This window comes from Psammomys obesus, unplaced genomic scaffold, assembly GCF_907164565.1.
Source record: "Psammomys obesus unplaced genomic scaffold, mPsaObe1.curated_primary_1811, whole genome shotgun sequence".
Lineage (NCBI taxonomy): Eukaryota > Metazoa > Chordata > Mammalia > Rodentia > Muridae > Psammomys > Psammomys obesus.
Genome location: NW_026596051.1, coordinates 14,686,060 through 14,703,231, shown reverse-complemented (window position 1 = coordinate 14,703,231; position 17,172 = coordinate 14,686,060). Strand labels below are relative to the sequence as shown.

General features: G+C 48.3%; 1 protein-coding gene across 5 annotated transcripts in view; it reads right to left on the bottom strand.

Moving 5' to 3' along the window:
• Positions 1-816: 816 nt before the first annotated feature.
• Nf2 (NF2, moesin-ezrin-radixin like (MERLIN) tumor suppressor) overlaps positions 817-17,172 on the bottom strand; it is an 83,103-nt gene continuing 66,747 nt past the window's right edge. For 2 of the 5 annotated variants that reach the window (XM_055623874.1, XM_055623878.1), the window contains 2 exons: positions 16,457-16,501; positions 15,667-15,926 (listed from right to left, as the gene is read on the bottom strand). In XM_055623874.1, the coding sequence (XP_055479849.1) occupies positions 16,466-16,501 (36 nt within the window). In that variant the 3' untranslated portion in view covers positions 15,667-15,926; positions 16,457-16,465. Of the gene's footprint in view, positions 3,161-15,666; positions 15,927-16,456; positions 16,502-17,172 lie in introns of those variants that run through there. The other 3 variants (XM_055623873.1, XM_055623877.1, XM_055623876.1) reach the window with 2 other exon arrangements.

Sequence of the window (17,172 nt, the reverse complement as noted above, 5' to 3'; positions counted from 1 at the left end):
CCCCCCAACCAACCATAAAAAAAGTTTTGCATAGTGGCACACAGCTTTAATCCCAGTACTCAGGAGGCAGAGGCAGGAGAATCTCTGTGAGTTTGAGGCCAGCTAGGGCTGCACCGTCTTGAAAAACAAAAACCACCTCCTCAAAATAAAGGAAAATATCAAACACCCAAGCAGTGTGGGCTAATCAGTTATGGGCTCTATATTCAAAGCTAACAGAACATTGCGCAAATGTTTATAATTCTAACATCATTTCAAAATACATAAATGGTATTTAACTGAGACCCCGGGGAAGCATGCATCCAGACATGCGTCACCGATGCGGACAGATTCTGGACGCCACTGTTAGGTGATTTCATGGTCTCTCACAGTGCACTCACAGACCGCCAGTCACTAGGCTACACAGCCTTATGGAACCACTGTCCTGGATGTGAGCTGATGCCCATCATGGCCACGCATGACTTACTCAGTTTGTTTTGGAGACAGGCAGGCCTCAGGCAGCGAGAGCTATGTAGCTGCATGCCATGGAATATTTTAATTCATTTGTGCACGAGGATCCTGCCTGCATGCATGTATGCGGACCAGAAGAGCACTTGCTCTTCAGAGGACCCGGGATCAGTTCCCAGCAACCACATGGTGACACACAGCCACCTGGAACTCCAGTTCCAGGGGATCCAATGTCTTCTGACTTCTGTGGGCAACAGGCATGCACATAGTGCTCATATACACACACAGGTTAAACAACATATATATATATATGAGAGAGAATAAAAAGAAAGCTAGGAAAGAGAAAAGGAAGACACCACATGACAGACTATCGCAGCTTATAGTTTTTATTAAAACAATCACTTAAATTATAATCACCCCCCACACCCCACAGAAAGCAGCGTCATGTTCTCACAGGCAGAGCTGCTTGACAAGGGGGAATGGAAGCCCATGGGCGCTGGCATGGCCTTGAGGCACCTGGGAGAGGCTCTGGCCCTGTTGGCAAGAACAGTTAAGTCACTGTTGCTGGTTGTCAGGCTGTGGGCTTTTTGGGAGTGAGGGAGCAAAGAGAAACCTGTCTAAGGGATGATGAAGCAGTAACTGAAGTAGTGTTATGTAAGCCCATGGGTACTGCCTGGCGAGGCCTTGGCAGTGACCTCAGGCCACAGTGCGGCTGCGGCTGAGGTATGGCCTCAGTCAGGGTGTGTGACCAGCAAGACTTCAGTGTCCTGCACCGAGAGTGACTTACTGTTTTAGTATCATGGACCCCTACCAAAGAGCCACTGAAGCTAGACGTGAAACAGCCAGGGTTGGAGCCCACTTCCCTTGGACTTCAGACATGTCCTTCCTTGACTAAAATTGTTTACCAGAAAGCGCTCAGCCACAGGCTCAAAGTGGGCATTGCTCTCAACCTTCTTTGGGGCTGGAGACATAAAGTCCCCACACCCTCACTCCAGGGGACCTGAGGTACTTCTGACTGGGTTCTGGGCTCCAACTTCCAGGCAATGGTTACACTTCCACTGCTCAAATACCAGGGCTCCCACGTGGTTATGTAGCTTGGCATTTCCCAAATTTGAGATAAAAAGAATAGTTACATTTAAAAACAAGGCCTGGCACAATTTTTATGAACCAGCATCATGGTCCTATGGCCCACAGCCACTGTCAGATTAAGTTTACAGAGAGGAAGAAAGTCAGTCCTGGAAGAAACTCAAGGGAGAGTTTTAGGCCTGAGAAGACAGCTCAACTTCAGAGCCATGGCAGACTTGGCAAATGCTGGGTGTCAAGTTCAGAGGACTTTTCCTCAGCCTTAGGTCCCAGACTAGAGTCCTAGGTGCCCAAAGAGGCTGGGGTAACACTCAGAGGTGGCTGCCTAAGGCAAAATGGGCTAACGGGCAGCCAGCCAGCGGGAACAAGGAAGCGTGCCTCAGTTTCTCAAAACCAAACTACTGTGCAGGATAACACTGCTCTCAGCCCCACAACTCAGCTAGCTTTCTTCAGTTATACTTTTTGTTGTGGACTGAGGCATATATCATCTGCTATTAGAACCTAAAGGGGCCTGACTGGCCTTAGTAGTGACACCAGCTACAAAGAATGTCGATCCAACCATGGCGTGTGTGAGTACATGCTGCTCAGCATGGAGACGAGCCATAGTAAAGGTTAGCCCGTGTGACTGCTGAGTGTCTACCTATTCCAGGCTCAGGAAAGGAGGGACCAAAGGGACACTGCTGGGTAGGCCCTCAGGGAAGACAAGGACAATGAGGCCTAGGCATGAAGAGTATGATAGGATGGGCAGTAGGGCTCCGGAGTTCCATGTGCTGAATGGGAACCAATGAGGGATTCCCAGGCACTCATGGGAATGTGACCAGGAAGCCCTTGGCCCACCACAGGCAGATGACTAAGACTAAAGGGAGTCAGGTACACACAGTACAGTCAGGTCCCTGAATGGGTTCCACTTGTGTCCCAGCCCATCAGCTAGCCACCAGTCTCTCACCACAGCTTCTATCTCACGTCTCTGCCCTGCCACAGCTGCCCTGCCTGCTTCCTCCCAATCAGATGCACTGCCTCGGGGGAGCCTGGCTAAGGACCATCACTGCCGGTTCTGAGCTCAGCCAGGCCATGCTCCTGCACTGTGACAGGCCCTTACTGTGGAGGAGAGGCCCATCCCAGAAACCCAGTGGGGGACCGGATAGCACCAGCAGCGTAGATTTCAGGCAGCCTCTACACTGGACTCCTATGGCTGCTTCCTGAACCAGAGTCTGGAGTCAGCAGCAGGGATAGGAACGCTACACCACAGTGCCTAGGACGCAGGAAGAATGGTATCTCATGTATAACAAATCTGGAGAGAAAGGAGGGGGAGATAGAGAGGGGAGACAGGGAGATGGGGAAAGAGAGAGGGAGAAAGGGAGGGGGAGAGAGAGAACTAGAGAGACAGAGAGGAGAACTAGAACACCTTGACCGATCTCTACAGGGTCAGAGGTCAAAAACAACTGGACACAAGGGAGACTGCGCCTTCTGCTCAGAGTTCTCAAAACAAGTGAGTCCCTGTTGATGGTTCCTGTGGAGTCAGACCCGTCCTGTTGGTGTCAGGAGCAGCAGGTGGCAAATCCTAAGGTGGCCGGGTCACCTACTAGAGTTCTTCAAAGAAGGCCACTCGGGACTTGGCGCTCTGCAGAGTGAGCTGTAAGAAAGAAGAGAAGGAGCTGAGGGGCGCTGGGTCACCTTGCCGCAGAGAATGACCTCGAGGGCAGCCTGGAGCTGATACTGATACTGATATTGATACTGATGGTCAAGCCCAGATAAGGGTACAGCTCTATCCCAGGACTCAAATGCAGAGTGACAAATGACATGCCAGGAAGGACGGCTGGTGGACAGACACATCTCATGGGAACATGTCTCTCATATAACCTTTTCCTGGAGGCGTCTCCTTTGTGACTCACGGCTCTTCTGGCTCTGAAACGCCAACTCCCGTCTTGGGCTCTGTGTAGTGCCCCAGCCTCTCTGGGCTGAGGCCCAGGTTTGGCACTGCAAGCCTCTCAGTTCTGACACCTGGGACAAGGCAGCATGGCCTCAGGCAAAGAGGGCCTGTGTCAGATGAGAAATCTGTTCTCTCTGCTCCTGGCTCAGGGGGACTCCAACATAGACTTGTCCATAGCCCAGAAGCTGAGAGACAACACTTTCCTTCTGTGCAGGACAGGCCACTCCAACACCTCCTGAGGGGATACCCCAAGGTCTGGGCTGGGAGAAAGGAGAAGGGGAGCAGAGGCAGATAGGACTCTGAGGCTGTCTCCAGACGGAAGCATCTGGCGTAGGCGTCTATTCCAAGCTGTTGCTGAAATGCAGCCCTTGGGACAAGATTCCATGTTCTCAATGCAGCCGCAGGGCTCCCCACAGGAGTGTGTGTCAGCAACTACACTGCCCAGCGTAGTTCCCCCAAACGTCTACCTTAGTGCTCAGCCCTGACGGGAGCCCAGATTATGTTTATTGAGCGCATCTACTGAGATATGGGCCACAACTGTAACTAAATGGGAGACAAGAAGGCTGTTTTCATTCTGGCTTACTGTGTGGCCTCAGGAAACACCCTTGATATTTCTGAACCTCACTCTTCTGGAGGTAAGCCATTGGAAAGGCTAGCTGGTCTGGTCCTTCCAAGAGGACTGCAGTACTCACTAAAGCTCTACAAAGGGCAGGAGAGGGAGACTGTGAACCCACTTCACCATCAAAAGACAGGCAGCATTAGTGTGCTCAGAATGAGACAGCTTGAGAGCCGACTCTGTAAATCCTGCCAAATCTTTTGGCCTTGAAGTTCCCGACTAACAAGCTGAATGCAAGGAGGCATCTGAGCTGTTTTCTTCAGCGGAACCAATTCCAGAAGCTCTGTGGAAGCCCAGTTCTGCCAGGAATGGAGAGCGCTTTCCTTTGCTGAGGCAAACACCCTCCAGATGGGAACTGCATTTGGCTGGGTTTCTCCTGCAGTGCCAGCAGAGAGGGGTCAGTGGGGGTGTGCCCCATGATAATGGGGATCAGAATAGCAAAGGAGAAGATGGTGCCAGAGAGCTAGGACAAAAATCCTCTTCAGGAAGGGTTTGAATCAAAAGGTGTCCCTACAGTTCTGGGACAACTTTAGGGGGTTTCTTGGGATAAGGGGCCTCAGGCAGGAACAGGACATACCCACAGCTTTCAGTGGAATGAAAGCACAGCAGCACCCAAGAATCTATCTGGTGCAGTAACCAGGTCACTGAAACCAACTGTGACATAGGGCAATGCAGCACTCTCTCATAGGGAGGCATAGAAATGCTTAGCACCCACCTGGCTCATGCTGGGACCCCATCATTCCTAACTGTGGCCTCAAACCCCTTCTAGGGGAAGCTGAGCCGAGCAGAGCCCTGATTAGGGTAAGACTCAGGCAGAAGTGTGGCCATGTACAGTGCCAGCCTCTCAGCCAGGACACACACTGCCCTGAGAGGCCTGGCTACTTCTCCAGGCAGGACGCCCAGGCGGTGGGGACCTCTGAAAGTCTCCTGCCTATTTCCACAATGTTGGCTCCAAGAATTCCTGGATCCACTACGGAAGCCTGCTGGCTGTCCCCTCAAGGTGCTTGGGGAGGGTTCTGGCAACACCCGTCTCCAGGTACTCAAGCATGTACTGGTTAGGATACAAAGCTCTCTGCAGAAAGATCCTCCTACCAGAATCCATCAGGGCTGCTCTGCAGGGTAAGATGACCTCTTCTCTCACCAGAAGGGGTCTGTCCTCAGTGCAGAGGGAAGTACAGGCTGAGAGCACAGCCAATACTGCAATATCACGCAGCAGCGTGGTGTTTCGGGGTCTTCAAGGCTGATAAAACCACTGTATCGGGTGGCTGACAGCCTCCTGTGGTCGCTGCCCAGCTCAAAGGGAGGCTTGCAGATACTACCCTACCTTCTACCCTTACCATACAGCTCCTGGCACTTCGAATTCCACCAGGAAACTGCAAGTCTGAGGAATGTCTTGCGTGTGCTCACTTCCCACTGCTGGAGCGCTTCCAGTGGCCACCTCTGACTGTTCCCTCAGCAGCAGCCTTTATCTTAAAACACCAAATGCCTCCTTCTGGCAGGACCCGAGGGCAGAGCTCATGCAGGAGGGAGGAAGACAGTGAGTGATTCGAGGGGATTCCGGCAGAAGCCAAGCCTCGTGCCTCAGGTACCCAGTGAGCCCCATGAAGGTGGCATGCCAGAGCACAGAGGCCCTTGTTTTGGGGCACTGCCCCCTGTTTCTGTTGACTGTGCTCCTGGCTAGGCACCCTGTGGGCAAGATAACCTGTGGGTCCTCTGCCACCTGCTGTCTCGGACAGAGACAAAGATCCACCCAGAAGGCTGGAGCAGGCGGTGGCAAGAAAGGAAGGGCTCAGAGGACGTGGAGCAGAGAGCCTTCATATTGCCAGCTGACAACCTTCCTGAGCTTCTTCTGAGACAGACCCAAAGGTCCGTGAGCCCTCAGCAGCACTTGTGCTGCCTTGTCCATCAGCGATAGCACTAGACCTCTATGCACAGCGCAGCACCTCTGCTTGTAAGACCCAGGAGTTCCTCGGAGATGATTCCACTGAGATTCCAGCTTCAGTTGGGCTGTGGTGGCACACGCCTTTAATCTCAGCAGAGGCAGATAGATCTCTGAGTTTGAGGCCAGCCTGGTCTACAGAGTGAGTTTTGGGACAGCCACAGCCACACAGAGAAACCCTGCCTCAAAAAAACCAAGCAACCAAACAGAAAACAAAAGATTCCCACCTCATTTCCTCTCACAGGCACCTTATATTGTGTCACACCGAGCTGAGACTGAACCCGCCCAAGTCCCAGCCACCAGCAGAATCCCAGCCATAAAGTTCATACAGTCCCTGGCTATGGATCCCTTAAGCATGGGGCACAGAACTCCAGATATAGTCTTCACATGTATTTTGGCTGTGGGGATGCACCCCTCTAATGTGGCTACAGAATGCCAGCTACAGATTCAATATGCTCCCTTTGGCTGTAGAGGCAGACCCCTTGAATGTGGGGCAGGCTCTGCTCAGACCACAAAGAGACCTGGGAGACTGTCTGGGCAAGGAGAGCCCTATATTTCATCAGGCAATGAGGATGAGGTGCTCAGGATGTGGATATGTCACAAGGCCCTGTGCTCTTGCTGGGTCACTCTGGGGCTTGCCTGGGTCTGGTGCCCTCCCTGAATCTTTCTGGGAACAAGCTAGCTGAGCTCGTGCTGACCAGTGACCACTCTGCCATGCAGAGTCCTTTAAAACTCACCCTGGATGCAGACAAGGTCAACCACAGGCATCTGGACAATCAAGCCCCGCTCCTTCGGGAAGGCTGGAAGCTGCTCAAAGTGCCCAACCCAATATGCTCTTGCCGGCTCCCTAAAGATGACTAAAAGAACACACAGCCTCCTCACTAGGCACTAGGCTGACCTGCTGCTCTCTTGCAGCTGTCTCTTCACATCTGATTAGAATCAGCCCTGTGAATAATACAGGAGGAATTAAGTTCTCTCTTGACTGAACCGGCTGTTCGAGTCTGTCACTAATCCAATTCCAATTTGAAGAGACCAACTTCCTTTTCTTTCTCTGAGGCAGATCTATGTGGCTTTGCTTCTATCCCATGAGCCTCTGATCTTTCTTCCCACACATATAAAGACAGGCCCTGGAAGAACTCAGATGACCAGGCTGTGGAAAGGGAGACAGGGAGCCACTTAACAAAGTGAAGCATCTTCTCCTCCCCAAACTAGGTGTTAAGTGACAAAAATGGACAAATCATCAAATCTAAACAAGTTTGGATTTGGAAGATACATGGTTATATACTACAAGCATGGTGTAAACACCCGCATTCCCAGCAGCAGTATTTCCACACCTGTGTTAGGAGGCAGAGGCAGGCATATTACAGCAGGTTTGAGGCCTGTCCAGGAGAGGACATGGCCAGCCAGAATTACACAGCAAGACCTTATTTTAAATATGAAACCCAAACAAATTAACAAAAGACAGGCACACTGGCTCATGCCTATAATTCCAGCATTCAGGAGGCCAAGACAGGCACATTCTAAATAGTAAGTTCAAGGCTAGCTTGGGCAACATAGACCCTGGTCTTTATTAAAAAAAAAAAAAAAGAGAGAGACAGAGAAAAGAAAAAAAAAAAAAAAGATGATTGGGGCTAGGTCAGTGACTCGGTGTTAAAGCACTTGTCCAGCATGTTCAAGGCCCAGGGCTCAATTTCCAGCACTGCAAATAAAGTTAAAAGTTAAAAAAACAAAAAACAAACAAACAAAAAACCCGATTGGCCGAATACCCTGGTGTTAACCTTCAGACATCAGCACTAGAGAGGCAGAGGCAGGAAGATCTCTGAGTCTGAGGCACTCTAAGCTTCATAGTGAGTTCCAGGCCAGCCAAGGCTCCACAGAGAGACCCTGTCTTAAACAAAATAAAACAACAGCAACAAGTTTTTTCCCCACCCTCAAAAAGGACTGTTACCCAGCTGGTTTCCTCTAATCTCTGCATGCATCTGCAGACTTAGCTGTCTCCTGATCACTGTATTATATGGACTCCACCAAGATGCTCCTCAGAAACGACTCCGGGGCTGGCAGACAAGCCTGGAAGGTACTGTGACCAGTGTTGTCACAGGTTGGCCTAGGAAGGAGTCTCACTACTAGGGTTCTTCCAACTTGGTCCCAAGAGCGCCCCCTGCTGGAAGCCCACCATGAGAAGGCAGACTGCCAACTGCCCATCTCTCCTCCTAAAGCCCCTTTGGGGGACCATTTCCTAGAGTGACAGGAGGGTGAATGTATTCCAGCGCGAAGCTTGCAGCAGCAGGGCTGCTTGATTAAGAATGAATTACACTTTCATCAGCACAGAAAGAAAATTGATTCACAAGACTGCATTGTGACAATCTTGTTCTAACGCAAAAGGGAGTGGAGAGGCAGACAGGACAGAGCCACTTTGGCTATCAGTGGGGAGAGAGGAAGCTCTACAATTAAGTTGAGAGAACAAAACTAATCAGGGCACCAAGATTCCTTAAACTAGTCTCTGGGGGCCTCGCCTCAATCCACTTATCCCCAGGGAGAAGAGGAAGGTGGGAGGGGGCTGTCTAATTCATTTTAAATAATAAGACCCACAGTGCTGAACCCATTTTAGATACTAACCTAATAACTCCCAGTGCTGAGACTCAGCTCGTCCCATAAAAATGCAGTGGAATTGAAATGCAAGCCCTAAAATCATGTTATACTTCCTCTCCGCCACTACATATTGAAAACGAAGGAGCGGGGGAGGGCAGAGATAGGAAAGGACATGCAGATTCTCTGGCATGAGGATCCACAGGGAACAAGCAGACTCTGGAACAGAAAGGTGACAGCCAGAGCCAGCACCAGCAAATTCAACGTGATCTTTGTTTGGGGTGTGATAAACATCCCACTTCCTAAACCGCAGCCAAGGTGGGGAGTGCTGACAAAGGGAGGTCACCACTATAAACTGGGTGAATTAAGCTCTTCTGAAATGTTGCTAGTGACAGCTTGCACCCACATACCATCTTCATGATGTATGCACGGAGAGAGCTGTCCACATGCTTATCCCTAAACAGAGGTGGAATGAGAGATCACATCCATCCCAATAAACAAATCCAGTTCCTTTACAGAGAAATCTGCCCAGGAAATCCCCGGAGAATCTGTTCTGCATTAATCCTCAGGGGACCTAAAGCAGCAGCAATGTACCTGGAAACGTCTGCCTGTGCCTCTGCTGCCCTGTGATGCTGGAAGGGCCTATTGCTACTCTGTTCTTCCACCTAACAAATGAACTCATCGGCCTGATTCACCTCACTGGGCAGGTGGAGGCTAAATGCGCTCTACCAAGCACTCTGTGCAAGAGCCTTAAGAAAGAGGTCCAGATATACTGATGCCACTTTTAAATTGCCAATCTCCAAAGAGAAATCATGGCAAGGCTCATAAGAACAGAACCCGGAGCCTGCAGAATGAGTTTGCATCCCGGCTTTTCCCTCCCACTGTTGCAGCAACAAATCAGGTGCCCTGGGAGCGCTGCGCTGAAATGAAACATATCTTCAGAGCCAAGGGGCCAAATGGAATGTTTTACTGCATCAAATAAGGCCCAATAATGGCCACAGGCACTTGCAAATAGTCATAAAACATCTAGGCCACAGGGCAGGGTTTGTAGGCTCAACACTTCCTAAAGCAAACTCCTTTACAGAGTAGAGCTCCTCAACCAAAACCAGGATTGGGCTGTCGTCTTAGGAAGAGGCTGGATGACCCTTCTATCTGAACCTACCAGAAACAAGCACCACCTGCCCCTCCAGTCTTCAGTGGCCACAGGACCCTTGGAAACTCACATTTTAGGAATAGCTTTCAAAAGTGAGCCCACAGGTTGATAACCAAGAAAAGCACTCTCTCTTTCAATCTTATTTTACATATATGAGTGTTTAGCCTATATGTGACTGTGTATTATATATGTGCCTTGTGCATCAGAAGAGGGTCTCAGATCCTCTGGAACTGGGCTTACAGATGGTTTTAAGTCACCTAGTGGGTATTGGGAACCAAACTTGGGTCCTCTGAAGCAGCAATCAGTGCTCTTAAATCCTGAGCCATCACTCCAGCCCTCAAACCAGCAGTGGTGGTGACACAGGCCTTTAATCCCAGAATTCAGGAGGCAGAGGCAGGTGGCTCTCTTTGAGTTTGAAGCCAGCCTGGAACACATATGAGTTCCAGGACAGTCAGGGCTATGCAGAGAAACCCTGTTTCAAAAAACAAATAAGCCAGGCATGGTGGCACAGGCCTTTGATCCCAGCACTTGGGAGGCAGAGGCAGGTAGATCTCTGTGACTTTGAGGCCAGCCTGGTCTATAAAGCGAGACCAAGACAGCCAGGGCTACACAGAGAAACCCTGTATAAAAAACCAAAACAAAACAGAAAGACCAGCTCTTAAAGACTATGTGTGCTTCCATGGAGCCTGGGAGCTGAGAGAAAGGGTCTTGGGGAATGCAGTGTCTTCCGGGTTTTCTATGCTCACATCTAGCCTTGCTGCTGCTCCCTCATTTGTCTCTTCCCTCTTTCATGAATGCAATAAAGGAAGGTTCTGGAGTCTGAGGAGCCAGTGTGCTGACTTTTAGGTCATGACTGAGGATGTTCTATCAGACACCGCCCAATTTCTAAAGCTATCAGGGTCACTGGGCCCACAGGTTTACAATGAAGGTTAGGCATATGAACTGTGCATTAAACTTCCTTAGCAGCCATCTTTGAGGCTGGCCATGTACACACCAGAGGTAACCAGGGAGGCCCTGGGTGCTTGTTTTAATTGTAGGAGATGCTTTCACGCATATTCAATTTCTCCCTGTGATTTATCACTTCTCCAGGTGCCTGAAGTGTTCTACTTCATTTTGAAAGCCCTGAGTCTCCAAGGGGACTCTGCAGAAATTGAAGATGACATTAGACTTTTCTGTCGTCCTGATCCAGGAGAGGCAGCTGGGCTTCCCATAAACGTCAAAGCTCTGCTTTTCCTGCTCCTCCACAGTGGGAAATGAGGTTCGACATCAACAATAGACCATCTCCAAATGAAGTAAGCCTTCTCAGCTCCACGACCCCTATAATTTTTCAGCCATCAATTTCCTTTGAAATCCTTCACTCTGTCGGAGGTTATAGGTATGAAAATCATGATTTGTTTGCTGGCTCTTGGATCAACTCCAGATCAGGAGACTGAAATAAGAATCTGAGAGAGGGCTAGAGAGATGGCTCAGTGGTTAAGAACATTAGCCAATGTTCTCTCCCAAAGAACCCAGGTTCAATTCCCAGCACTTACATGGCAGCCCACAATTGTCTGTAACTCAGTTCCAGGGGATCTTATGCCCTCACACAGATATATATGCAGCCAAAATACCAATGCACATAAAATAAAAATAAATCATCAAAGAATCTTGAGAGAATGACAGGATGGTCCTCAAGGTACTTGTTCTAAGCTGTTTTCACCTCTGGAGTATAATGGCTGAGCTAACTCATACCTGGCTACTAGTATCATCAGTACTGTGGCTTTGAAGCCCAAGCACTCAGCCTAAGGTGCCCTGTGTGCATACACAGATCCCAGGAACATATGTTACTCCCTCTAAGAATAAAATGAATCCCAGTTCTCCAGGCTTGCCGACTTAGACGCAAATACCACACCAGTTGCACTGATCATCAGTCGGGAAAATCGGAAAATGTAGGGACAAAGAGAAAGAAATCGTAACCTTGCAGGCCCAAAGCAAACTGAAGAAGGAGCCAGAAAAGCTAATTCTGGCTGGAGGAAGTTTTTCACCTTCATCACATGTCAATCAACACACCTAAGGCTCACCACCAGTTGTGGGCTTCAATGTGGTAGTGCAAGCCATGATTCCTCATTCCTCCTCATCACTGGTCCACAGCAGACGTTCCTTTTCATGCTGTTAAGCCCTCACAATGCACTAAGTGCCTCATGTGACTTTCTTCATTTAACCTCACAACCCTGGGGATCAGGTGAGAGGATGACAATGGCTTGAGACAGGGTCCCACTGTGTAACCCTGGCTGAAGTCCTGAAACTTGCTGTGTAGACTAGCTGGCCTCAACTCACAGCGATCTGTCTGCCTGTGATGAAAGGTGTGTGGCATTACACTGGCAGAAGTTTTTTTGTTTTTGCTTTTTTGAGACAGGGTTACTCTGCAAAGCCCTGGCTGTCCTGGAGTCACTTTGTAGACTAGGCTGGCCTCAAACTCACAGGGATCTGCCTGCCTCTGCCTCTGCCTCCCCAAGTGCTGGGATTACAGGTGTGCAGCACTGTGCCTGGTTTAGAAGATTATTTTTATGATAGCTGTGCTTCTGGGGTCCAATGCATGGCCTCATGCACTCTTCCCGTCCCTTTCCATGAGACAATATCCTGCTTTGTTAATGCAGCTATCCTACAACTTGTGATTCTCCTGCCTCAGTCTCCTAAGAAGCTGGTTTGTAGGTGTGAGCCATTGCCAGAATTAATTTCTCTTTTAAGGATTCTGATATGCATTTTCTCTCTCTCTCCATTTTTTTTTGAGACAGGTTTCTCTTGGTAGTCCTGGCTGTCCTGAAACTTGCTCATTGAACAGGCTGGCCTTGAACTCAGATCTGCCTGCCTCTACCTCCTGAATGCTGGGGTTAAAGGCGTGTGCCACTAGAACCCAGCTAAGGATTCTGTCCCTTTAAGAAAGCAAAACAATTGGGGGCTGGAGAGATGGCTCAGTTAAGAGTTAAGAGTAAAAAAAAAAAAAAAGTAAAAAAAAAAAAAAAAAAAAAAAAAAAAAAAAAAAGAAAAAAAAAAAGTAAAAAAAAAAAAAAAGAGTTAAGAGTACTGGCTGCTCTTCCAGAGGACCAGGGTTCAATTCCCAGCACCCATATGGTGGCTCACAATCATCTGTAACTCCAACTCCAGAGGATCTGATATTCTCTCTGGCCTCTGTGGACATCAAGACATGCACATACTATACAAGGATACATGAAGGCAAAATATTTATGCACATAAAAAATTAAAAGAAAGAAAAAAATTGTTGAGAAAGAAAAAGAGAGCCCCACTTCCTGACATTTTGAGTGTCAGGTTCAAAGGAACAATGGCTAACAATGGGACAAATGGCTAACTATGGTGTCTACTAGCATACCAAAGCATGAGCTGGTCTTAGCTCTTCTCACCCCACCCACCACCCTAAACTTGTGTAGCTCTTGGACTTCCCCTTCCCCCAGCCTCTGATTTCTAGGTAACCCTGTCCTCTCTCGCCCCTCCCTCTTGGTCTCCTTTGCCCACTCTCTTCCTCCCTCCTTCTCTCCCTCCCTCCCCTTTTCTCTCTTCTGTCATGGTCTGATCTAGACTGCTGGCCATGTTCAGTCTACTACTTTCTCTCCCTGCTGGCATCTTCCAGATGCCTCTGGCTGCGCTCTCCCTCACATATACAACAAATAGCTTCCCCTCACCGTATCTTCAAGTGCTCATGTCCTCATTCTATACACTGAGAATCCACATCCTGTAGTTTGATTTGGCCTTTCACAGTCTCCATGGAACCTGCTAAGACCATGTACAAACAGCTTTGTGATGAGGGACAACAGTGAAAACAAGAACACTGCCCCTGGATTATAGTGAGAGACCCATTCCTTGAGGAAATCTATGACCAAAACTCATGAAAAAAGAACAAAAGCCAGGACAGCCTTCATGTGTCCTTGTATAGTATGTGCATGCCTTGATGTCCACAGAGGCCAGAGTAATGGGCTTTCAGGAGACTGAACAATCTCCAACTCACCACCAGTCTTTACATCTCTGTTGTGGTTGGGATAAGAGTGGCTCCTATAGGCTCACATATTTGGATGCTTCGTCCTTAGGGAATGGCACTACTTTACAGGGATTAGGAGGGGTGGCCTTGTTGGAGTAGGTGAGGCTTTATTGGAGGAAGTCTGTCACTGGGGGGTGGGTTTTAGTATTTCAAATGTTCAAGCCAGGCCCAATGTTGCCTGCCAAAATATAGACTACTCAGCTACCTTTCCAGCACCATGTCTGCCTGTGTGCCATTTTGCTTCCCACTTTGATGACTATGAACTAAACTAAACCTCTAAATGTAAGCCAGCCCCTCTTAAATGCTTTCTAAGAGTTGCCACAGTCATGGCATTTCTTCACAGCAATAGAATCACTGACTAAGCACTCTCTCATCCCCTATGTCAAAATGGAGCTCTTCCCTTGATATCTAGGTACCCACACTTCCAAAGCCAGAAGGGACACTCCTATGCTAGGATAGCACTGGTTCAGACAGCAGTGGGAATGACTTGAGAGTCACTTCTCCATAGGCAGGTACCTGTTAGTCATGAGCCCTGGTCACTAGCCATAGGAATTGCCAATACCCAGTAAATGAAACAGTCCTCAGACTTCCTGTACAGTGAAACCTACCAGTGTTTAGTCTATAATTGCTGAAAAGAATGTGCATCATGGGCTGAGATTAATCTTAATCAGAGGTTAAGAGCATTGGCTGCTCTTCCAGAGGTCCTGAGTTCAATTCCCAGCAACAACATGGTAGCTCACAGCCATCTATACTGGAATCTGATGCCCTCTTCTGGCATGCAGGCATACATGCAGATAGAGCACTCATACAGAAAATAAATAAATACACCTTTAAAAAGAAAGAAAAAAAGAATTTGTATCATATTGAAAGCCAAGTTCTTGCTTTTAGTGTCCCCTGGTTAATCACAATTCTCAATCAAATAGAGCCTAGCAACCTGTTTTGAAAACAACTTCACATTCAGATATTCATGTGAGTGAATAATTCAATGAATGAACAAACAAATATTTTCATACACGGTTACTCACAACTTGATGATTGGGTCATGCTCTGAGAGATGTGCTGTTAGGTGATCTTATCACTAAAGGAAAATCATTGCATTTGCTTTTTACACAGACCAAGATGGCTGTGATGCCACTGAGTAATACAAACTTATAGAACACCCATTTGTGTAATGGGTCGGTCACTGGCCAGAAGCCATTATGAGGCCATGGCTACATGTCTAAGAACAATACAAAGCTGACTAAAAAGGAAATTTCCTTTGTCTATAACAACTCAGTGAGAACTGATGAGCAAACTTAGGACCCTGAAGAATGAAAATATTCTATATCACACACAAAAAGATGAGCCCACATTCAAATGAAACTGCCTAATTTTATGCAGAGAACATCTGATACACTGAGTAAGACAAATCAGGATTTTCTGCTTGCTGTGTGCTAACCAGAGTTCATGAACCACCACAGACCCACTTGGGTACCCTGGTGCCACAGGGTTACCACTTGGGTAGAGATCCAGCTGCCCGCTTGTTCCAATGCCCTGCTTAGAGCACACACTTCATAATGTCAGGGTAACAATACCAGAGTGGGCATGAAGCTAAAAAAAGTAGGAGTCCCATTCACTCAACCAGGCTCAAATGACACTCAAAATTGTGTTCACTTGATGGGTTCTTGGGACCTGTGTAAGCTTTCCTTCACCCGATGAAAGGTCAACCTGGGACTTTAATAGCTAACTTCCTTTGCTGGGACAATGTGTTTCCCGGGCAGAAGGTTTGGAGTTTTTTTCTACCTGACTACAGTAAGAATGCTAAGGAACACAGCCTATACTCCTGTCAGGAAGTATCAGAGGCACACTGGCATGAGTACGGCTGGGGATCAGGCAGTAACAGAGGTAGAGCAAAATAAATTTTTTTTTATTGCCTATGCATGTTAAGAGAATAATCTGCAATACTTTAATTAATTGACTCAACACAAATGTTGCTTGCTCATCTCCCGGGTGTCTGCAATGGGACTGTTGCATATGAGATTGTCCATGCACAGCTCCTTCCATGCTGTAGGGGGGCGGAAGCCAAAGTGGCCTTTAGAGCAGCCTTGGGACAGCCAGCTCACTGCAGCTGGCTTAAAGATGCACCAGTATTCTGTGTTTGCTGTCCTAGGAAAGAAAAGGGGTGTACAGAGAATGGGAAGCTTGAGGGGGAAATGAGTGACCCACGCCCAGAAGCCACCAGCTGTGATAAGTCTGCAGAGCGTACCACCACAGGGTAGGTAGGAGTGATCTTGTATGAAAGACACCAGTCTTAAAAGCATCAGAATTGACCCCATTTCCATGCTAGAGTTATTTATCAAAGGAGTATACCACCAAGAAGACAAAGTCCTTGGATATAGATCGGTCTGGAAAGGAAGCCATGGTCTTCCCCAACCCAACAGTGACATAAGATAGACAAAGCAACTGGTCCTGCAGCCCCATGACATGCTCTTCTGGGCCCTTGGAGGCTGGTCTGGGCCCCCCAGGGTGGACACCTGCTCTCACACTCAAAGCATGCTATGGCCAGGCCCCAGGCTTCACCTGCCCTCGAGAGGGCACCGTGTGGCCCAAGGACAAAGACAGGCAAGCTCATGCATGGGTTAGTATCACAGACGGCAGGACCATCACCACAGACAGAATACCTGGGAAGAACCTACTTTGAGGACTCAAATGCAGATAGGTCTTCTGCCTTGGGCTTGAGGCTAAACCAGCAAAATAAAATGAAAACAAAACAAAACAAAAGAACAAAGACATACCCTGTGAAATCAAAATGTCACATGTGCAATTTGCAAAATGCTCAGTAAATAAGACAAGTGACTTCATGTACTTTCACTCCTTGAACACTGGCTTCTCTGGTTTCAGCACTCCAGGCATTTGTAGCTGAGAGCCCAGTTGACCACAGTAGGAGTGGCACAGGAGACTGCTCAGGGTGGCCAGGTGACAAGGAGGCAAGGCGAGGGGTCTGAAGTTGCTCCCTCAGGGCTGACCAGCTCACCAGCCCAACCATGTTTAGGCTTAAGAGGAGAGCCCTCCCCTTTACTCCCCTGCCTCTCCCTTTATGAGACAGGGTCTTATGGAACACAGGCTAGACATGAATTTTCATTGTAACCAAAATAACCTTTAATCCCCCTGCCTCCTCCTCCTGAATTCTGTGGGGCCACCATGCCTAGTTTTAAACTCCCCTTTGACATTTAATAATTTTGTTTGAAATGAAAAACCCATAAAACAACAGAAGCCAAAGGAAAGAGGGTGTGAGGTGTGGTGATGCCTTCCCTCTTATGTTATTAGGAGGAGTTCTCTACTTGGTGTAGTAGGGCTCCCAACTCTCTATCTATCTATCTATCTATCTATCTATCTATCTATCTATCTATCT